This window comes from Mirounga leonina, unplaced genomic scaffold, assembly GCF_011800145.1.
Source record: "Mirounga leonina isolate KUSES-001 unplaced genomic scaffold, KU_Mleo_1.0 Mir_170, whole genome shotgun sequence".
Classification (NCBI taxonomy): Eukaryota; Metazoa; Chordata; class Mammalia; order Carnivora; family Phocidae; genus Mirounga; species Mirounga leonina.
Window position 1 is genome coordinate 11,918,426 of NW_023270433.1, and position 22,618 is coordinate 11,941,043.

At 46.7% G+C, this 22,618-nt stretch overlaps 3 protein-coding genes across 5 annotated transcripts in view; 1 reads left to right on the top strand and 2 right to left on the bottom strand.

Annotated features, from left to right (window-relative positions):
- LOC118017723 (olfactory receptor 1L8-like) overlaps window positions 1-22,618 on the top strand; it is a 224,418-nt gene that overhangs the window by 13,005 nt on the left and 188,795 nt on the right. Inside the window, exons 1-3 of one of the 3 annotated variants that reach the window (XR_004681221.1) lie at window positions 856-3,667; window positions 4,276-4,351; window positions 6,725-7,687. The exons of 1 other annotated variant lie outside the window; for it this stretch is intronic. The gene's annotated coding sequence lies outside the window, so the exon portion shown is untranslated. Of the gene's footprint in view, window positions 1-855; window positions 3,668-4,275; window positions 4,352-6,724; window positions 7,688-22,618 lie in introns of those variants that run through there. One more of the 3 variants, XM_035015878.1, reaches the window with a different exon arrangement.
- Window positions 5,570-6,861, bottom strand: LOC118017721 (olfactory receptor 1K1). The gene is given in 3 exon segments (XM_035015876.1): window positions 5,570-5,843; window positions 5,845-5,932; window positions 5,935-6,861. Coding segments are annotated over 3 exon segments (933 nt in total). The 5' UTR covers window positions 6,506-6,861.
- On the bottom strand, window positions 10,074-11,321 carry LOC118017714 (olfactory receptor 5C1). The gene is given in 3 exon segments (XM_035015872.1): window positions 10,074-10,534; window positions 10,537-10,638; window positions 10,640-11,321. Coding segments are annotated over 3 exon segments (963 nt in total). The 5' UTR covers window positions 11,093-11,321; the 3' UTR covers window positions 10,074-10,126.

Genomic DNA, 22,618 nt, shown 5'->3' on the forward strand with positions numbered 1-22,618 from the left:
TTCCCACTAAGCACAGCCTTTCTTTTTTTTTTTTTTTTTAAAGATTTTATTTATTTGACAGAGAAAGACACAGCGAGAGAGGGGAACACAAGCAGGGGGAGTGGGAAAGAGAGAAGCAGGCTCCCAAGGAGCAGGGAGCCCAATGCGAGACTCGATCCCAGGACCCTGGAATCATGACCTGAGCCGAAGGCAGACGCTTCACGACTGAGCCACCCAGGCGCCCCAAAGCACAGCCTTTCTAAAGGCAAGGATGCTCTCTCCCTTTTAGCAGTCTCAAGTTTTATAGGATTTAGGGCCAGGATTCTGTGACTGTGCCTTGGAGACCACCTGCATCAAAATCACCTAAGGTGCTTATTTAAAATGCGGTCCCAGCCCTCACTCCTGACCCACTGATGCAGGATGTCTGGGGGTGGAGGGTAGAATATGCATTTTACATAAACAGGCCAGGTGATTCTGATGCATGGCAAATAGATTTGGAGTAAGAATGGGGTGAGGGGAGGGCTTTTACTATTCCTCAAGTCAGCTCAGAGCCAGATCTCCATTCAAATACTGATTCTACTGCTTTGTAGCTTGGAGCCTTGGGCAAGTTACCTCCCTGGGCTGCAATTTCCTCATCTGTAAAATGGGGATAATAATATGTGCTGCACAGTATTTTTATGAGGATTAAATGGTCTGATGAATGCAAACCTACCAGCACCCAATCTGGCCTATCATTAAGTAGCTTCCTACCTTATCATTGTGGTTTCTGAGGTCTGTGGTTACCAGATTTTGTGATGTGTGTGGTGATGGTCTTGGTCATGGTTTCACCAAATGTCAGTTGTTCTGTGGTCCTTGGAGAGGAAGGGGTGGAAATGGTGTCTCTGTGTGTGGGGGGGTGGGGGTGGGGGGGGGGGGGGTGTCTGGCTACTTGCCCAGCAAGGGGTTATTTGATTAGTTTTGCTCATCTTATTTTTCCAGCCTTTGTCAATTTCAGTCTCCCTTCCCATAAGAGAGGAGCTGACCGTGTTCCAGTGTGGTTTGAATTTGAGTGTGGGAATGAGCATAAAGTCTCCAAAGAAAGCAACCAAGAGATGAACCTGACTCTGTACAAAGAGAAAGTGGATTTGGTTGTGAGATCTGAAAGGGGGAGCCCTGACTCCTACTTCCAGGTGCTCCTAGTCCAGTGGAAAAGCGTTAACTCATACTCTCAAAGAATCCTCAGTAGATTCATGCTCAGGACAAGAGCAAACAGAGAAAGCAAGTATGCCTTGGTAGATCAATCCTTGGGACATTTTAGGGGCTGGGACATGCTGTGTTGGAGAAAAAGGCAAATATCAAAAATAACTCTGGGAGCTTCATCAGCTTGCTATTGCTATGTAACACATCATCCAAAAACTCAGTTGCTTAAATCATGCGTCATTGATTTTCACTCCTGTGTCTTTGGGACAGCTGGGTCCTGCTGATCGTGGCTGGGCTGCTCTTGCATCTACAGGTTGGATAGGGATTCGAGTTAGATGACTCTGTCCCATGTGTCCTTCATCCTCCTCTTGTGGCCACTGGGCTAACTGGACATGTTCTTCTCATGGCAATGAAAGAAACACAAGAGAACAAGCCCAATATCGTAGCTTCTTTTCATGCCTGTGTCTTGCCTCCTAATATTCTGTTCACAAAGCAAGTTGTGTGGTTGAACCCAGAGTCTTGGAGGGCAAAGTTATGTGGCCAAGGGCATGGGTTCAGGGATGGGTGAACTGGGGCCATTGGTACAATTGACCAGATTCCTCCGTGAATTTCCTCAACTCTCCCTTACTCTGATCTCAAGTCCTTGGCTTCCTCTTTGATGCTGCTAAGGCACTTGTACCTGTCTTCTGGCTTGGATCATAATCCATGCTGCTGCTATAGCCTCAGTCACCAGGCATGTGGGACCTGTGAACTGTGTGCGTAGTCCTGGTGCCTGGTAAGTAATAGTAAGAGAGAGAGAAGACAGCAAACAAGGGCAGAAAATAGGAACCAGCGACAGGAACGAGAAAACAGGAGAAGCACATAAAAGTAAAGGGAGTGGAAGAAAGAAACTGGAAGAGATGTGAATAGGGTGAGTTAAGGGATCCTCTGAACTTGAAAAGGAAAATTAACCCAGAGCAGGCCCAGGCCAGGAGGCCCCAGAAGACGGAAAGTTACTCACAATAAGCTAGAGATACCAGAAGCCCTACTGGGAGCAAGAGATAAGCAGCCGTTTCTGCTTCTGTAAACGGGCTTCCCACCACAGGCTCCCCGCACTACAGTCCTCGCCTAAAGCAGCCCCGCCCCCCAGTTTAAACCCACCTGCCAGCAGTCAGCACAGCCCTTGGAACCTGACTGCCTGCAGTCCCCTATAAAAGCCCTATAACCCTGTTGCCTGGGGTCCAGAACTTCAAACATGGGCTCATCTGGGTCCGCCGGCGTAAAATAAATCCGAGTTCTCCTACTTCTCCCAAGTGTCACTTGGTCTCTGGCCGGTCGGATTATTTTTCCCCAACAAACTAAGCTGCTGGCTCTCTCAGTTTCTTGGAATATTGATCTATCCCAAGTATTTTAAAGCAGCCATATCCGCATTGAGAAAGAGCCTTGTGTTCTTATTTTTCGTGTGTAGTGGTTGCATTTTCCCGGCGGCAGCCCTTTCATGAAAGATTATATAGGCTTATAGAAATTTCCTTTGTACCCATAGAAGGAGTAATCAATTTCCCATTTATGATTGGAGGCTCTTTGACCACTGAGATCTCTCCAGTTGCGGCACATTTGAAATGAAGGCTGCCTTGCTTAATGCGTGAAGGTTACATTAGAAGCAAGGGTGTAGGGCAGACTCAAATTCTTTTCTTGAAATGCAGTTGTTTGTTTTTTTCTGGATAAGGTGGGTCATAGTGCTCCATGTTATTTTGAATAAACTGGAAAGTTGAAAATATTGATGCTGGAAGGGTGGGCTAGATTGATTTTGAAATGGCCGGAAGTCGTTTCAGGACAAACTCAAGAATATGGTGGGTAAGCAGCAGGTTTTCGTGTGCAGCGTAAAGACTTCCTGAAGAGGGACTGCAAACCCCTGTGAGCCACAGCAGCCTCACTGAGAGAAGCATAAGCTCTTCCTGGGGAACAGCCTGGGAGCAGAAAGTATAAGCATTTGCATATGCTTATTTTGCTTCAGGTATTCAAAATTGGTCTCTTTATATTTCATGTGAAAAAGATCCAGGGGAATATTCTTCAGTGGATTTAAGAACTCCTCTGCAATCTTTCTGGAGATGGGGGAAAGATTGATCCTCTTGTCTTCAGGCCAATGTTAGCTGCTAGGTCTACCCAAAGTAAAGCAAAGGTAGGAGTGGGTTGGGGATGGGGCCCAGGGTCCCACATGCCTGGTGACTGAGGCTATTTACATGCCCACCATTCCCTTCTCTTGCCTGTCCTACTGGGGGTCTGGAAGTGGAAGACCCTTCTAGGGTGTGACCAGCTCTTTGGGATGACCAGGGCAGGGCTGGTGGCCCAGAAGAAGGAAGTATTGGTAATCTCCCAAACCTCACTGCATCCCTCTCCCCTTATGCAGCAACATCACCTGGAAGAAGATCAGAAGACAGACAAAGCAAAACATATCACATACATATTCTCTGTGCCAGGTTCTAGAGACACCGAGAGAACTCAGACAAGGTCCCTCATGTCAGCTCATAGGGTGAGTCAAGGTCCCTCAGGACACACCCTATTCCCTAGGTTAGGGCTGATGGTGCAGGTGTGGAATGGTTGATGAGCATCATGACCAATACCTTTGTGAAACTTTAGAGAAGGCAGAGGGAGGAAGTGGGTCGTGAAGCAAGGAACAGGCTATCGGTAGAGTAGTGAAGAACGGGCATCACAGCACGAGCAGATGATCTGGGGAGCGGGTGGGAGGAAGAGCGACCAGGAAAGAGTGGCCTCCGTGTCATCATAGGGCCGAGCTATGGGGTCTGATGGGCTGAGCAAGGAAGCCTGAAGTGTGTGAACTTGGGCAGGTCCCTTAACCACTCTGGGCCTCATTTCCCCAGTTTATTAAATGAAGGGATTGGATTAGATCGAGGGCCCCTCGGGGAGGTGGAGGAGAAACATCAAGGAGATAGAGAAGGTGTCTTTGACTCTCACCTCACCTAGACTGTGCTGCTTTCTCCCCCCTTCAGTTTTATATATGTTTCTGTGTACGTTTATTAGAAAAAAAATGTTTTTAAAAATTTTGTTTTTGTTTTGTTTTGCTAAAACTGCTAAAGATCTTTAAGCTCCCTTTTATTTTATTTATTTTTATTTATTTAGATCTAAACAGCAAAGTGTAGCAGTTCCAGGACCAGGTGGTGGCAGGCTTGTGAGTGGGAGCTGGAAAAGCCCGTGGGTAAGCCAGGATTGCTACAGCCTTCCCCCTCGGAAGGGAAAGAGCCTGAAGGGAGAAGTGGAGGGGGGAGGGGTGGGTGTGGATTTCTTGGAGAGATGTGGACATTAAAAAAAATAAATCTATTTAAAAATTGGGCATATCATGAAGACTTTCAGACCCCAAATGTGTCCTCACCTGAGCAAGTGCACCTGCCCGGTCTGGGATTTCTTCTTGTAAGTTCTTCCACTGAGACCCCCAAACCTGGGGTCTAGATTCTGTGGGGCCCTGTTAAAATGCACCTGAGCAACTCCAGTAGCAGAAGCGCTTGTTCTGGTTCTGCGAGCAGCTAGCCTGCCATCTTGGAGACTCAGAGTCCACATTCGTAAACTGGCCATAAGAATACCCTAGCTTTGTGCGGGTAAAAGCAAATGAAGTGCTGGCACATGATAAAGACTTAAAAACTACCTCTTCCACCTGTCCCTAATGCCTGTAGCCCATCCCTTCTTTCCTGCTTTGCTTCATTTCATGAACTTATGGTGCATGCCCACTGCATGCACCTTCTACAGAATTCCTGGTGTAGCCAAACAGGTGGCGTCCTAGTAAACAAGTACAAGAACAAACAATTTAAAATATGGACAGCTTCTAAATGCTTATTAGCATAAAAATACAATCATTTATTAATCTCAGATGTCCAGAGTGCCTCCTGCCTGTCAAACTGGGTGCACTGGGAAAGGTCAACCCCTTGACGCATGGGTATGTGAACTTTTATCCGTGTCCCAGACAGTTGAGAAGTCAACTATTTGGGAATACATGGGATGTGATAGAAAATAAGGTGCCAGTCCCCCCAAAGCAAGACCTGGGGATTTGCCCTCCCTTACAGGTCTGGATGGTAAGTAAATGGTAGCATGCTCCCTAAGTGCCTGGGAGTGAGTGTTGGAAGAAGGAATGATGAGGCAGAAAGGGCCCAAGGTTTGCCACCTAAAAATTGACTTGTAAACTTGGACAAGTCAGTTCTTGTTTTTGAACCCAGTTTCCTCGTCTATGAAACTGGATCATAATATCTGCTCCCCTGGTTTTTGTGGGAATAACGTAAGATCAGGCAAGGCTCTGCTTCATAGTGGGTGCTTGGAAAGTGATCGATAGCTATAATTATGATTTTGGGAAAAGCACAGAACAGATGATCACATTCATGAATTGTCCCTGTGGGTGATGCAGACTGTCCTCGTCGGGGTCTAGGGCTTAGGAGTCAGCAACTGAGATCCTTCGTCCAGTGAAAAGGGCTCGGAGTGCGCCCTGCACGTCGCGGTTCTGGAGGCTGTAGATGACGGGGTTTAGCATGGGGGTGACTACGGTGTTCATGACAGTGGCCACACGGCCCCGCTCTGCCTCATACTGGGATGTGGGCTGGAAGTAGACTGTGATGACTGTCCCGTAGAAGAGGCCGACCACTGCCAGGTGGGAGCCACGGGTGGATACAGCCCGGAGCCTCCCAGATGCTGAGGGCAGCTGCAATGGCCCCATAGGAGGCCAGAATGAGCAGGAAGGGAGCGACCACCACTGCAGCACCCTCAGTGAAGATGAGCAGCTGGATGTGGCGGGTGCAGAGCAGGAGAGCCTTAAGAGAGGCTGGTGGTCACAGAAGAAGTGGGGCACTTAGGGGGAGGCACAGAAGGACAGGCGGGCCATAAGCAGGATATGCAGGAGGGAGTGGAGGTGGGACACCAGCCATGCGGTCCCCACCAGGGCTGTGCACACGGCCCGGGACATCCTTGTGGCATAGCGGAGAGGCTGTCGGATGGCCACGTAGCGGTCGTAGGCCATGGCGGCCAGGAGACAGCTATCAGTTACCCCCAGGGCAAAGAAGAAGTACATCTGGGTCAGGCAGCCAGCTAGGGAGATGGAGCGGTCATGGGCCAGCAAGTTGGCCAACATCTTGGGGACAGTGACGGAAGTAAAGCAGAGGTCAGCAAAGGACAGATGGGCCAGCAGGAAGTACATGGGTATGTGCAGGGCTGGACTGGCCCGGATGGCGGCCACAATGAGTCCATTACCCAGGATGCCTGCCACATACAGGCCCAAGAATAGCATGAAGAGAGGCCGCCACTGTCCAGGACTTGTTGTCAGTCCCAGAAGGATGAATGGGCCTCCCTCTGAAGACTCATTGGCAGCATCCATGGCTGGGCTGGTTTTCCCCTAGAACCGCAGGGGTTCTTTCTACTCCTGGGTCCTTTCCCCAGTGTCTAAGGAGAAGGGTGAAGGGCGACTACATTTCTCAAGGCTTCCTAGCAATGGGGAAAATCATGGGTTTGGAGTCAGACAGCCCTGGTATTACACACAGGTGTGACTGTGGGCAAGTCATGTTACCGCCCCGAACCTTCTTCCTTCTGGCTTTAGGTTTCCCATCTGTAAGATGAGGGAGCTGAACTAGGTGATCTTCTAGGCCACTTCCAGCTTGGATACTTTGTGATTTTAAACAAGGACAGAACAAAAGATGTTGTCCAGGATAGAGGCTGGAGCAGGAAGAAAGTATGGAAGAAAAGACCGAGAGAGGATCAATACAGCAGGTAAGAGCTCTGACCCCCAGGCACTTATTTCAGCAAAGTAAGAATGGGGGGAAACAGAACAAAACAAGATGGGAGGGAGGAACACATGAAAAATAAAAATCCCAAATCTGAGTGCCACATATTCATGTAGAAATATAACTCCCAACGCCTAGACCCAGAACCCTGAGGATAAAGAGAAAAACCCCATACCTCAGGAGGGCATAGAGCACAGGGATCTAATGATATTCCGATAACCAGACTGCCTTCAAGTGTTTCACTGGCAGCAGATGATAGAACACAGTCGAGCACTATCTTCAGATTCTGAAGGAAAAAAAATATTTTGAACTTTGAATTCAATATTAAACCAAAATAATAATCAAGTGTGAGAGAAGAATAAAGATATTTTCAGACTTGCCAAAAAAACAAACAAACAAAAAGAACAAAAGAACCTGGATGATTCCCCACATACCTGGAGAACTTTCCCCCTGAAATCAAGCACTTTTTGAGAATCAAGCTAATGCCCAACCCTTTGTGAGAAACTTGCACAGACAGAACAGATGCACCTGCCAGATGGCAACTTGTTTTAACGTCTCCCATTTTTCCCCCATCTGAATCTCATTGCAGAAATCTTGAACAGTTCTTTAAGGGAGAGTCTTAACAGGAGAGTGGTTTTAGGACACAGGTTTACTGGAGGCTTTGCTGAGACCATTCGTGCAGGGGAATGATCTCCTAATTTCTTCCTGTGTCCTTCTCTATTAAAAATAAATAAAAAAATAAATAAAATAAAGGCCCTCCCTACCCTAGTGTCTTCCTTTTTTTCCCTCCACTGGATAAGAAGAATGTTCTAGCTTTGGCTCCCTGTAGAGCATTTTCTCGAAGTTCCAATCATGTGCCACCTTGGGACATGGTCTCCACATGGGTGGGGTGGAGAGAAAGGAAGAGACTCTGTGGGGAACCTATCGGAGTTTGAACCCCATTCCTCTCCACCCCTGGCCTCATCACAGCCAAATCAGGGGAACTGGAGAAGGGATCAGGTGGGAGCTGACATTGGCTCTGGCCATGCTCCATCTCTCCTTAGTTCCTGCTTTAACTCCTGGGGCCCATTCTTGTCCTGCTCCTCTGCATGGAGGGGCTTTCCAGGCAGAATTCAGGAACTTGGCCTTGCCCATGTGTAACTGAGTCAGGGAGACAAAGAAAAATCTGTCAAAATTATGAACTCTGGGTAGATGAAAATCCCAAGAGCATTGGGTCAGAAGGGTCCAGAGCGACGCCAGGCTGAGAGCACTGTGGTTACCCAAGAGGTCAGGGCTATGGCATTCCCTCTCCTAACCCTGATTCTGCCTCAGGATGTTGTAATCTAAACACAAAGCAGTCTGTTGTACTGGACCAAGTGCTAATCTGAGTATGTTCATAACTGCGAATGAAATACAAATGTACCAATAACCATCTTGTACCCCTAAGCTTTAGGACACATGAATCATTATCTATAACCCCAAATAAATCTTAGATTAAGACCCAAGACATGTCAATTTGATACTTAAAATACTCTTCTTATGTCTCTCATCTAGTTCTGAACCTAGATTAACTGCAATAATAACTTTAGACTGTGACCTAAACTTATCACAAACCTTATCCACACATCAATTTAACTTATCTAACGGATCTCTGATATGGACTACACTCTAACCTGAATGTACTCTAGCAATAAAAGTGAAACCTGAACTCTAGCCTTAATTTGTCCTGTACTCTAAAACTAACCCTCAATTCTTTCTTTTTTTTTTTTTTTAAAGATTTTATTTATTTATTTGACAGAGAGAGAGATAGCGAGAGCAGGAACACAAGCAGGGGGACTGGGAGAGGGAGAGCAGGCTTCCCGCAGAGCAGGGAGCCCGATGAGGGACTCGATCCCAGGACCCTGGGATCATGACCTGAGCCGAAGGCAGACGCTTAACGACTGAGCCACCCAGGCGCCCAACCCTCAATTATTTCTTTTTTTTTTTAAAGATTTCATTTATTTATTTGAGAGAGAGAATGAGAGCCAGAGAGCGTGAGAGGGAGGAGGGTCAGAGGGAGAAGCAGACTCCCTGCCGAGCAGGGAGCCCGATGCGGGACTCGATCCCGGGACTCCAGGATCATGACCTGAGCCAAAGGCAGTCGCTTAACCAACTGAGCCACCCAGGCGCCCATCAATTATTTCTAATAAGAGTTCAAGTTTATCCAAACTCTGACTCCTAAATTTGTCCCAACCCTACTACTAATTAAAATCAACCCAAATCCTATAATGCATATAATTTCAATTCAATCCTAAATGTATCTGATTGCTTTTAAATTCCAAACCCAGCCCTGGCTCTATCCTTACTCTAACTGTAGTCTTAGGCCTAACCAGAACCCTAATCCTAACCCTATTCTGACCACATCCATAATTCTGACCCTTTCCTAACCTCATCATAGGCCTGACCTAATGGAGCAGGGGTCAGATTCTAACCTAACAATTGGCATTTTAGGAATGAGCCTATGTTCCCATGCTGTTCAGCCATTTCCCCAAGAGATGGAATATATAGGCTCATAGGGAGGGGTATTTGCTTTATCAGATTCAGTCCCATTCTTTGGCATGAGTGGGTTCTGAAGATGCTCTCTTGGGGTCACAGAGAATAGGAGCAGCCTCATTGGTCATGGAGAACCCTAAAAGGGCAAGAATCTAGGAACACTTGGAGCCAACCCGATCTTTACCTGGTGTTTCTGGGAACCAGCCTTCTAGAGGTACAAGTGGCAAATACATCCAGTAAGTTCACCTGGTAACATCTAGGGACTCAGTTTTGGACACTGAGGAACCCGAGGCAGCTCAACCGCCACATTAACCTGATCTTGGTTCTGGCTCTAGGTCTAGCCCTAGATTAACCCCCTTGGGAGATTCTTGTCTCCCTTCTTAAGCTTCTCCCCCTTTCCAGTTGCAAGAGACACCCAAGCCAGAGGTTCATCTATCTTTACCCACAGTGACAGGGGCCAGAAAGCGACCTCTTATCTTGTCATAGTTCTAACCAAGCTCCTTGGACCTCTTTTTTTTTTTTTTTAAAGATTTTATTTATTTATTCATGAGAGACAGAGAGAGAGACAGAGGCAGAGGGAGAAGCAGGCTCCCCGCGGTGCAGGGAGCCCGATGCGGGACTCGATCCCAGGACCCTGGGATCATGACCTGAGCCGAAGGCAGACGCTTAACCGACTGAGCCACCCAGGCGTCCCCTCCTTGGACCTCTTATTGGTGCCCTGCACCAGGGCAGCAGAATCGGCTCCAAGTCCTTCTGACTGCCTCCTTGACCTCCTTGTTGCGGAGGCTGTAGATGAGCGGGTTGAGAGCTGGGATGACAAGAGTATAGAACACAGATGCCATCTTGTCAGTGTCCAGGGCATAGCTGGAGCTGGGACGCAGGTACATGAAAATGAGTGTCCCATACAGCATGGCTACAGCCGTGAGGTGAGAGCCACAGGTAGAGGCTGCTCGCCGGTGGCCCTCCGCCGAGCGCATGCGAATCACAGCCCCAGCAATGAAACCATATGACATGGTAATGACCAACACAGTTGCTGTCTGGATGAAGCCACAGACAGCGAAGAGGAGGAGCTCATTGAGACTGGTGTCATTGCAGGAGATGGCCAGCAGGGGGGGGGGATGTCACAGAAGAAGCTGTTGACCTCCCAGGAGAGGCAGAAGTTCAGGCGGAAGGTGAAGGTTGCGTGGACAAAGGCACTCACGGCCCCGCCCAGGCCTGATTGCTCCCAGCAAGGCCAGGCACACGCGCTGCGACATGGCTATTGTGTAGAGAAGAGGGTTTCTGATGGCCACGTAGCGGTCATAGGCCATGGCTGTCAACAGGCAACACTCAGCATCAGCCAGCCCTGCAAACACAAACATCTGGAGGGCACAGGCTGGGTAAGGGATGGTGGCGCGGGGCAGCAGCAAGTCCACTAGCATCTTGGGGCCGATGGCTGAGGAATAGCAGGCATCCAGCAGGGAGAGGTTGGCCAGGAAGAAGTACATAGGCGTTAGAAGCCGGGCATCCACACGGATCAGCAGCACCATGCCCACATTTCCCGGCAGGCTCACCAGGTAGACTGGCAGGAAAATCAGGAAGAGGGTCACGCGTAGGCCCCAGCAATCCGTGATGCCCAGGAGGATGAATTCAGCAGGGGTAACTCTGGTCCAGGTGAAGTTCTCTGTAGTCATCCTGCTGGACAGAGACTAAGGAGAGGCAAAGCAAGAGGGATATAAGAGATAGGTTATGTCCATCATGGAGGAGGGAGGAGAAAGCACTGGGAGGCAGGCAGACTCAGGCTTCCATTCTACCCATGTAATAAGATTGCTATGTGTCCTCGGACAAACCACATAACCTCTCCAAACCTTCCTAACTCTAAGGAGTCACTGCAATTTAACCTTCTGAGGGCAGAAATCTTGTCTGTCTTACTCAGTTTTGTATCCACAGTACTGAGAACATTGTTTGGCACATAGTAGGTGCTCAACAAATGTTTGTTAAATGAATGAATGATCGGTGGGGGGATAGTTAGCATCTGGCCAAGGATGGAACACTCCATGACTCCAGATGGATTCTGCTCTCCAGTTTCCCAAGGAGGAAAAGAGACAATGAAATGGACAGAAAGAGTCTCCTGACCCAAAGGGTAACTAGTGATGGGTCTTGAGGTTCTAGGAGGACATCTTTCCATTGGAGTAGGACCTGGGTGAAGAGAGTGCAGAAGTGGTCTAGTATCTTGGGGAGACAACAAGTAGTGGACAGAACAGAAGGTTTGAATGTATTCCAGGGCCAGACTCTACCTCTTCAAGCCTCAACTTTCCCATCTGTGTAATCGGAAACAAGGGTGCAAGGACAAAATGAGATCATGCATGTAAAGGATCTCTCTCACACAGGGCCTGGTGCACAGCAGGCATTTTCATGAAGGATCAGTGAACTGAACTGAGCTAATGCCTTGCCTCACTACTGGAAGGAAGCAACTTTCAGGCAATCAAAAGTATGTAATTTCTAGAAAGTCTAACATCGCTTCACATTCCTGTGCCTTTGCACTTGCTCCTTCTTCCTAGAATCCATTTCCTCTTTATGTTTGGCAGAACTGATCTCTGATGTAAAGGCTTACCTAATGCACTCAAAAGGAAATGAAACTACTCCCTTGTTTGTGCCCTGTTGCACTGCAGCTTACGTCTGTCGTGGCACATCAGCCTTCTATTCATGTATTTTTTGTCTGTCTCTCCTGTGGGCTTGAAGCTCCTTGATCCAATATTCATTCAACCAACACTTATTGAATACTACTTCACACTAAGAATGGCCCTGCAATTCATCTGGTGTATAATCATCTGGTGTATAATCAGCGCTCAATAAGTATTAGTTGCATGTAGAAAAATGAAGAGTATGAACATAAGCAGCATGCAGACTTGGTTTTGAGTCCAGGTTCCACCACTTTCTGGTGTGTAAATTTGGGCAAGTTACTTCACTTCTCTCAGCCTGTTTTCTCCTTATATATTAAGAATCAGACTATTTCGGTTGGGGGTTTCTAAGAGGCTTTAGGTGTGCAGCATAGGGCTTGGAGCTGAGTAAATGCTCTTTCCCCTTCTTTAGAGAGAAGTTTAGGTGTTTGGCACCTACTTGTGCCTGGTAAGGATGATGGTCTTCCTACAAGGCACAGCTTGGATGAAAAAATTTCATGATGTCACATGTTGGTGAGGTTGTGTTGGTGGAAATGTAAATTGGGACATCTGAAAGGGAATCTGGCAGTTAAAGACCTACAAGTGTGCCTACCCTAGTGTTTTAGTCTGCTGGGGCTGCCTATCAAAGCACTGTAGACTGGGTGGCTCAAACAACAGCCATTTATTTCTCATGGTTCTGGAGGCTGGGAAGTCTGGGATGAGGGTGTCAGCATGGTTGGCTTCTGGTGAGGGTCCTCTTTTTGACTTGAAGGTTGCTTCCTTGCAGGTCTAAACCTGATTACCATCCAAAAGGCTCCACTTCCAATTACTATCACATTGACCTTAACATATGAACTGGGGAGGACACGATCAGTCCATAACGCTTAGTAATTCTGCTTCTTGGTGTTTACTTTTGAAATCTCTCACACATGTATACAAGGAGATATGCACAAGGGAGCTTGCACTCCTGGACTGTTGGTTATGGCCAAACAATAGCCAAGACTAAATGTTTATCAGTAGGCTCATGGCAGTTAAACAGGAATGGATTCAACTTCTATATATCAATGTGGAGAAATCTCAAAAACACACTGACATGAAAACATGATTTTCAGAAAAAAATACAAACTGATGAAAAGGCACAAAATGATTTTATGGGTATGTATGTACATTTTTATGTATATGTATATAAACCATACTGCTGGGCTCCAACCAAAGATGGGATCCCAGTTAAAGAACTGCAGGGAATTTCAGAAAGTTGCATCCCTTTTGCCCCACCCCCTCATCCAGAACTAAAACTAATACTTCTTATCTTTTATGATTCAGGGTCACTTTTTGCCAGGAAGCTTTATCTCAACACCCAACTGCCCAACCTCTCATGCTAGAACCCCGGTCACTGGACTCTGTCTTATAACCCAATTACCTAAATATTTGTCTCTCTCACCTAATCAAGCATTTGGGACTATGCCTAGTTCTTCCCTCCAGCCTTAGGGATACAGAATTTTAGGGATCTTCCCCTCCTTCTTAGTGGGGTCGCTGGTGGAGGTCAGAAAGCCTCTATGGGTAGAGAAACTACATGTCCTCCATAAACAAATCAGCTGGATGATGGCCGTTCTGCATTCAGAATCCAGTTGGTAGTCAACCCCTTGTGTGTTTCTCTATCTGGAAAACAAACACTACTCACCTTCACAAAGTGAGGAGCAGAACTGCTTCAAGTGCCTCTCCATTTCTCCATCTGTAAAATGGGGACAATGAAGCTTCAGAGCCTTTAAGTTGCTTTGAAATTTTTGAGTGTAAGAATCTTCAAACTTCAGTTATGTAGCTATTATGGAGTGTGTGTGTGTGTGCGTGCGTGTGCACACGCACACATGTCCAAAAGAGTTAATTCTCCATTAGTGTCTGTTGCCTTACTGCCTGGGAGAACATTCTAGGGTAGCTTTCCTTGAAGGTAAGGAAACTGAGTTCCAAAGAACAGGGACTTGTTCCAAGATGCACAACCACGAAAGAATAAAGTTGGGGCTTAAACTCACATCAGGTTCCAAATCCAATTTCTTTGTCTCCAGGCAGAGACTCTAACTAGATTGCTTAATAGATCACCCAAGGCTGTGGTTGCCACTGTCTCTGTCCTCTCATCTTTAGATTGAGCAGATTGGGCCAGATCAGTGGTTTCCAGTCTACTCTATGGACTTCTGTCATTAGAATTACTGAAGCTTTGGGTAAAAATATATGGCTGTGCACCGTGTCCAGAAATTCTGATTCAGTTGATCTAGAGCAGGCCTCAGAAATCTGTGCTTGAAAAAAATGTTCCAGGTGATTCTGGTGTGCTGCATGATTTGGGATTCCTGAGCAGCAGAGCTTCTTAATCTTGAGTATGCATAGGAATCACCTGGAGATCTTGTGAAATGCAGATTCTGCCTCAGAAGGACTGGGAGGGGGCTGAGATTCTGCATTTCTAACCAACTCCCACATGCTACTGATGCTGCTAATTTGAGCCCCATGCTCTAAGTAGTAAGACCCTAGGTCATATTGGAGAGCATTTTCAGCTCTGATGTCTTAAGATTTTAGCTTTCTGGGGGCTTCTTTTCCTGCTAGCTCCTTTCTCTCTGCTGAACTCTGTTTTGAGTCATCCTCTTTCTCCAGGCCCCACTATACTCATGAACACATTTAAGTTTGGTGAGGATGGCCTCCTGGCATTTCTCAACATGTGGCTTGGCTATTTCCCAGCAAGCCCGAGTTCTTAGCCCATTCCTCCTCAGGACACAGGCATTCGACACATCTTAGTCCAGATACTAGCCGCTCTCCCCATGATGGTGTGTGGTTACTGGGTTGTTAGGACATACTTAGGAGGTGGAGGTGGGTGGGGAGGTCTTCTGGCAGAGCAGCTCCAATCCAGCCTTTGGGGTGAGAATGGCAGGGGCAGGTAGCAGGGATGTCCCCACTCCAACATAGGAATGGGGGGACTTATACTCTTCTTCGGCCCTGGGAGAATGGCCTCTTTCTGTTTTCGTCCTGGCTCCTTCCCTCTCTGCTGTCCTAGACTCCATGGAGACTCCCTCTCCACATCCTTTGGGGACTCCATGATAGCTGGTGGCAGGGGAATGTCAGGGATGACTCACTCTTCAGTGCCTAGGGAGGATGGAAAAATTTGGTTAAGCGGGTCCCCAGGTCCCGTGTGGGGCAGACAATCATGCTGCTTGGGGAGAGGGGTTCCCTTGGCTCGCTTTCCCCATCCATTCTTTCTTTCTTTCTTTTCTTTTTATTTTTTTTAAGATTCCATTTATTTATTTGAGAGAGAGAGAGAGAGAGAGAAACAGTATGAGAGGGGAGAGGGTCAGAGGGAGAGGCAGGCTCCCCGCTGAGCCGGGAGCCCGACACAGGACTCGATCCCAGGACTCTGGGATCATGACCTGAGCCGAAGGCAGACGCTTAACCGACTGAGCCACCCAGGCACCCTCCCCATCCATTCTTTGGGCTCAATATTTTTTTTTATGCTTTATGATCTCCACCAACACAAATTCTTCTTGTGGTTCCCCTAACACTTCACATTGTTCCTCTAGCCTGAAATGTCCAGCCTCTTCCTTGTATACCTGAAAAACTCTTTTTGTTGCAGAACGAGCTCAATATCACCTCCTGCAGGAAGCCTTCCTGCCTCCGCTGCAGAGACGCTGTTGCCCTCTGTGTGTTTTAGAGATGCATATACAAGAGCATGATTGTGAGACTGACGAGGAGATGTGATTGTGTGTGATGCAGCGGCAGATTGGAAGCAACCAGAGGCCGGGGCCAGCCATGGAGTCAGCACTCAGGAAATGAGATCCACGTTCTTAGGGTGGGCCGAGGCATAGGTGGTTTTTTTAAAGATTTTATTTATTTATTTGACAGAGAGAGAGAGCACAAGCAGGGGGAGTGGGAGAGGGAGAAGTAGGCTCCCCGCCAAGCAGGGAGCCCAATGTGGGGCTCGATCCCAGGACCCTGATTCTGAAGCCATCCACCAGAAATCCCAAGTGGTGAGGATTGGTACAGATACATTGGCCCCCTCCATCTGAGTGACTGTTCTAAATATACCTTGGTTTGTGTGGACGCTGGTCTAACCCCCACCTGTCCCCCGTCACTGGGGAAGCCAGGCTGCCATCCTTAGGGCAGGGCTGCCTTTCTTAGGCAACATGTGTGGTCTGCACAACCGGCCAATTTCATAAACCTGCAGCCACATTAACATCTAAGGATCAGGCCGCAAGTGTAATCCTTATACAAGGGGAAAACCTTCTCATACATGTTCCTACTACAGATCTGTCTTTTTGGCTTTAGAAGTCTGCTGCTTCTGGGGTGTCCAATCATGAGATGAACACTTGACAGAAGGACCTTTCTGGAGCTTTCTGGGCTCATACAAGTGGGCTCACTCGTCTGCCCGGCAAAAAGCATGAATCCTACTGTTGGGTAGGTGGGCAGTGGCCCCTCTCTGGCTCGTCAGGATTGCCATGCCGCTATCAGCACTCCAGGGAGGGGACTGGAAAGCACAAAAGCAGCACCTTCGGGAAGAGCAGGCTAGGACTAGCACTCTTAATTCATCTGACATTATCCATGCTGATCCAGAAACCTGGCCCGTGGCACATTCTATCAATAACACTGGGCATGGATATTCTTTTTTTTTTTAAGATTTTATTTATTTATTTGAGACAGAGAGCAGGAGAGGGAGGAGGGTCAGAGGGAGAAGCAGACTCCCCGCCGAGCAGGGAGCCCGATGTGGGACTCGATCCCGGGACTCCAGGATCATGACCCGAGCCGAAGGCAGTCGCTTAACCAACTGAGCCACCCAGGCGCCCGGGCATGGATATTCTTTTTCTGTCAGTCAAACTATACAGGCAGCCCATCAAACTGCTGACTGGAAAGGTCCTAAAAATACCACCGGCAGAGCCATGGGTGACGGCACTCAGATTTGGGACGGGCTCATGTAGCTCCCTCTAAGTAATGGGCATTTGAGCACCTGGCACAGAACAGAAAAACCACTCAGAACAGAACCAACCCAGTTGCACCAGGAGAATGGGATGACTATCACTGGAACTATGTAGTCATTCTGTCGCATTAAAGGATAGTACTGACCGGCTGTCCTGGCCGGGTGTTTATTGGGTAGCCCCAACTGGGACCCAGTGGTTGTATGGTAAAAAATTTTGGCTATGGCTTCCACCTGGATGGTTGTTGGGTCAACGCATCCAGGTTTTCCCTGGGCACAGGGGAGAACCCACCCCTTGGTAACAAAAACTGCCAATTTCCCTCTCCTCAAGGCCAGATGGACATGCATTTTTTTTTTTCTACTGGTATGATCATTTTGCCTGGAGGACATTAGAACACAGGTAGAAGCCCTTACTAAATTTACAAGTTTTAATGATGGTCGGTAAACAAGCCCTAAATGACAGTCAGTAAAGCCTGCCTTTGCCGAACACTGAAGCGTCTCTAAGGAGAAAAGCTGTCCTTCAAAACAGAATGGACTTGGATATTATTACTGCCTTGCAAGGAGGCACCTGGGCTATTATGTAAACAGTACGTTATGTGTTCACACCTGATGAGTCTGCTAATGTATCTTTTTTTCCTCTCTCCACTCCCCCCCTTTTTTAAATTTGGGTATAGTTGACACACCATGTTATATTAGTTTCAGGAGTACATCAGAGTGATACATCTCTATTATGCAGTGCTCACAAGTGTGGCCACCCTCTGTCACCATACAACACTGTTGCAATATCCTTATGTATCATCTTTATTAAATCACAGGAGGGCACAAGTGAACGCCCTGAGTAAACTGACCCCCAGCCTAGGGGACTTAATAAATCAGTGGTTCGGATCATGGGGCTCTTGGTGGAAAAACACGTTACTTACTTCGGGAATCATTACCTTAATCCGTGTTTTCTTTTGTATGTACTTATACTGTTGCTATGGTATCTGCTTCCGATGCAGCCAAAGAGCCACCAAACAGCCACTTCCATGGGGCGAACCCCCTTGCAGACCGCTCAGGGCACACTGCGGGCGCGGAGGGCGTGCGAGGTGCGGGGAGCGGGTCCCAGGGGTGGAGTGTTGCAGGACCGCACGCATGGAGAGGACGAGACCTCCGGCTGACCTTAGCCTCGGCACGTAGCTCCGCCCACTGTTCCCACAGTGGGAGCCGTTTTCAAGGACACAGGCTGGAGAGAGCAAGGTGCCGTTGAGGCGCCCTGGACGGCAAAGTGAGGGAACCCCAATGAGGCCTCTGTCTCTACGAGCTTCTACGATTCTGGCCTCCAGGTGCGGGTATCAGCTCATCTTGTGGCGCCCGAGACAAGACGTGCCCGGTGCGCAAGGTCTCCTGCTCGTGAACCCTGCCGCCTACCAGTCCGCGTGGCCTGCCCCCTTGCGCGGTCTCTCCGTGTCCTCCGTGTAGGCAGGCCAGTGTGCGAGCCGGCAGGCGGGGATCCTGTCCCTCTTCGCCGCCGCAGCTGAGCCGTGCTTCCTGTAAGTGGACGGTCTGGGTGGGGGGACTTTCCTATTCCTCTTGATCTTTCACGATACTTTTTTTTTTTTTTTTAAGATTTTATTTATTTATTTGAGAGAGAGAGAGAGAACAATCAGGGGGGAAAGGCAGGCAGAGGGAGAGGGAGAAGCAGGCTCCTGATACGGGGCTCAATCCCAGGATGCAGGGATCATGACCTGAGCCCAAGGCAGACGCTTAACCGACTGAGCCACCCAGATGCCCCTTACTTTGATTTTTAAAAGTAAAAGTAAAATAGACTTTTCATTAGACAATAAAACATTCTTTAAAAATTTTTTGCTTTCTATTCTACTTGTGCTGTCAGCACTTTGCAATTGTATTTTTGCTCCTCGGTAAGTACTGTGAACTGAATTGTGTACCCCCAACCCACCCAAATTCATGTATTGAAGCCTTAACCTCCAATGTGACTGTATCTGGAGATAGGGTCTTTAGGAGGTAATTAAGGTTATATGAGGTTTTAAGAGCGGGGCTCTAATCCTATAGGAACAAAATCTTGTTCTCTCTCTGCCATGTGAAGACGCAGAAGGTGGCTATCCGCAGGCCGGGAAAAGGGCTCTCACTGGAAACTGACCTCGCTGGCACCCTGATTTCAGGTGTCCAGCCTGCAGAATTGTGAGAAAACAAATTTAGCAAAAATACCCCGAAGGTATTTTTTTTTTTTTTAAGATTTTATTTATTTATTTGAGAGAGAGAATGAGAGAGAGTATGAGAGGGAAGAGGGTCAGAGGGAGAAGCAGACTCCCTGCTGAGCAGGGAGCCCGATGCGGGACTCGATCCCAGAACTCCAGGATCATGACCTGAGCCGAAGGCAGTCGCTTAACCAATGGAGCCACCCAGGCGCCCTACCCCAAAGGTATTTTGTTATAGCAGCCTGAGCTGGCTAAGGCAATAAGGAAAGCATGTTTGATCCCCAGACAATTGAGCGCCATAGGTGCTGTTGACGTGTGTATGTATGGATGTATGCGTGTTTATACGGCCTTTTAAAAACTTTCAGTCTCATAGAATGAACCTCTAAAGTTGGCCTTGCCACATGTGGATTTTGGTGCTTTCTCAACCTTGATACAAAGGCAAGTTTGTTACAAGGGGTTGGGGACAGTCTAGCTTTGTTAGAGGCTCTACTGTAGGATAATCTAGGACAGTACCTCAAATGCAGAAACCATTCTGAATGCCTCTAGACATAATCTCTGGAAGAGGAAAAGTCATTGATTAATTTTTGAAGTGAAACCAACCTTGAGTTACGGGGAAAATCCAATGTGGTCATGAAAAATGATCTTTTCTTGTGCATTGCTTGATTTGTTTGGTTAATATTTTGTTTGGAATGTGAGTCTGTATGTGTTAATGAGACCTGACTGCAGTTGTCCTTTTGTATGAAGACTGTCAGCTTTTGATTATTAAGGTTTGGTCACCTTGTAAAGGGGTCTTGTGAATGTCTCTTATTTTTTACTATCTGGAAGAGTTTTGTAAGGCAGAAATTAATTCTTTCTTGGAAACATTTTTGCACACCAACTCTCTTGTTTTTGCCATCTGGGCCGGGAATTTTCTTTGAGGAAAGGTTTTAATGGTTATAGATTTATTCAGATTTTAAATTTCTTTTCACCTCAGGTTTTAGTAAGTTATATTTTTATAGGCGTTTGTCTATTTAATCTAAAATTTCAAATGTATTAGCATAATGTTATTTATAACATCCTCTTATTTTATTGTAATATCTGAAGAGATGTGACTATATTTTTCCTGTTATTGGTAATTGGTGGGATATTTTCTCAGTTTCTTTTTTATTTTATTTTATTTTATTATGTTATGTTAGTCACCATATAATACATCATTGGTTTTTGATGTGGTGATCCACGATCCATTGTTTTCGTATAACACCCAGTGCTCCATGCAGTACCTGCCCTCCTTAATACCCATCACCGGGCTAACCAGTCCCCCCTCCCCCCTCCCCTCTAAAACCCTGTTTGTTTCTCAGAGTCCATAGTCTCTCATGGTTCATCTCTCCCTCCAATTCCCCTCCCCCCATTTTTCCTTTCCTTCTCCTAATGTCCTCCATGCTATTCCTTATGTTCCACTAATAAGTGAAACCATATGATAATTGACTTTCTCTGCTTGACTTATTTCACTTAGCATAATCTCCTCCAGTCCCATCCATGTTGATGTAAAAGTTGGGTATTCATCCTTTCTGATGGCTGAGTAATATTCCATTGCATATATGGGCCACATCTTCTTTATCCATTCATCTGTTGAAGGGCATCTCGGCTCTTTCCACGGTTTGGCTATTGCGGACATTGCTGCTATGAACATTGGGTGCATATGGCCCTTCTTTTCACTACATCTGTGTCTTTGGGGTAAATACCCAGGAGTGCAATTGCTGGGTCATAGGGTAGCTCTATTTTTAAATTTTTGAGGCACCTCCACACTGTTTTCCAAAGTGGCTGTACCAACTTGCATTCCCACCAACAGTGTAAGAGGGTTCCCCTTTCTCCACAACCTCTCCAACATTTGTTGTTTCTTGCCCTGTCCATTTTTGCCATTCTAACTGGTGTAAGGTGGTATCTCAGTGTGGTTTTGATTTGGATTTCCCTGATGGCTAATGATGATGAACATTTTTTCATGTCTCTGTTAGCCATTTGTATGTCTTCTTCAGAAAAGTGTCTTTTCATATCTTCTGCCCACTTTTTGACTTGATTATTTGTTTCTTGGGTGTTGAGTTTGAGAAGTTCTTTATAGATGTTGGATACCAGCCCTTTATCTGTAGTGTCATTTGCAAATATCTTCTCCCATTCTATGGGTTGCCTCTTTGTTTTGCTGACTATTTCCTTTGCTGTGCAGAAGCTTTTTATCTTGATGAAGTCCCAAAAGTTCATTTTTGCTTTTGTTTCACTAGCTTTTGGAGATGTATCTTTTTTTTTTTTTTTTAAGATTTTATTTATTTGCGAGAGAGAGAATGAGAGACAGAGAGCATGAGAGGGAAGAGGGTCAGAGGGAGAAGCAGACTCCCTGCTGAGCAGGGAGCCTGACGTGGGACTCGATCCCGGGACTCTGGGATCATGACCTGAGCTGAAGGCAGTCGCTTAACCAACTGAGCCACCCAGGCGCCCCTGGAGATGCATCTTGAAAGAAGTTGCTGTGGCCGATGTCAAAGAGGTTACTGCCTATGTTCTCCTCTAGGATTTTGATGGATTCCTGTCTTACATTGAGGTCTTTCATCCACTTTGAGTTTATCTTTGTGTATGGTGTTAGTGAATGATCGAGTTTCATTCTTCTGCCTGTGGCTGACCAATTTTCCCAGCACCATTTATTGAAGAGACTGTCTTTTTTCCATTGCCTGTTTTTTCCTGCTTTGTCAAAGATTATTTGGCCATAGAGTTGAGGGTCCATATCTGGGTTCTCTGTTCTGTTCCATTGGTCTATATGTCTGTTTTTGTGCCAGTACCATGCTGTCTTGGTGATCACTGCTTTGTAATATAGCTTGAAATCGGACAATGTGATGCCCCCAGCTTTGTTTTTCTTTTTCAACATTTCCTTGGCAATTCGGGGTCTTTTCTGATTCCATACAAATTTTAGGATTGTTTGTTCCAGCACTTTGAAAAATGTCATTGGAGTTTTGATCGGGATGGCATTGAAGGTATAGATTGCTCTGGGTAGCATAGACATTTTAACAATGTTTATTCTTCCGGTCCATGAGCATGGAATATTTTTCCATCTTTTTGTGTCTTCTTCAATTTCTTTCATGAGTGTTTTGTAGTTCCTAGAGTATAGACTCTTTACCTCTTTGGTTAGGTTTATTCCGAGGTATCTTATGGTTTTTGGTGCTATTGTAAATGGAATCATTTCTCTAATTTCTCTTTCTACAGTTGCATTGTTAGTGTATAAGAAAGCAACTGATTTCTGTGCATTGATTTTGTATCCTGCCACGTTACTGAATTGCTGTATGAGTTCTAGTAATTTGGGGGTGGAGTCTTTTGGGTTTTCCACATAAAGTATCATATCATCTGCAAAAAGAGAGAGTTTGACTTCTTCTTTGCCAATTTGAATACCTTTTATTTCTTTTTGTT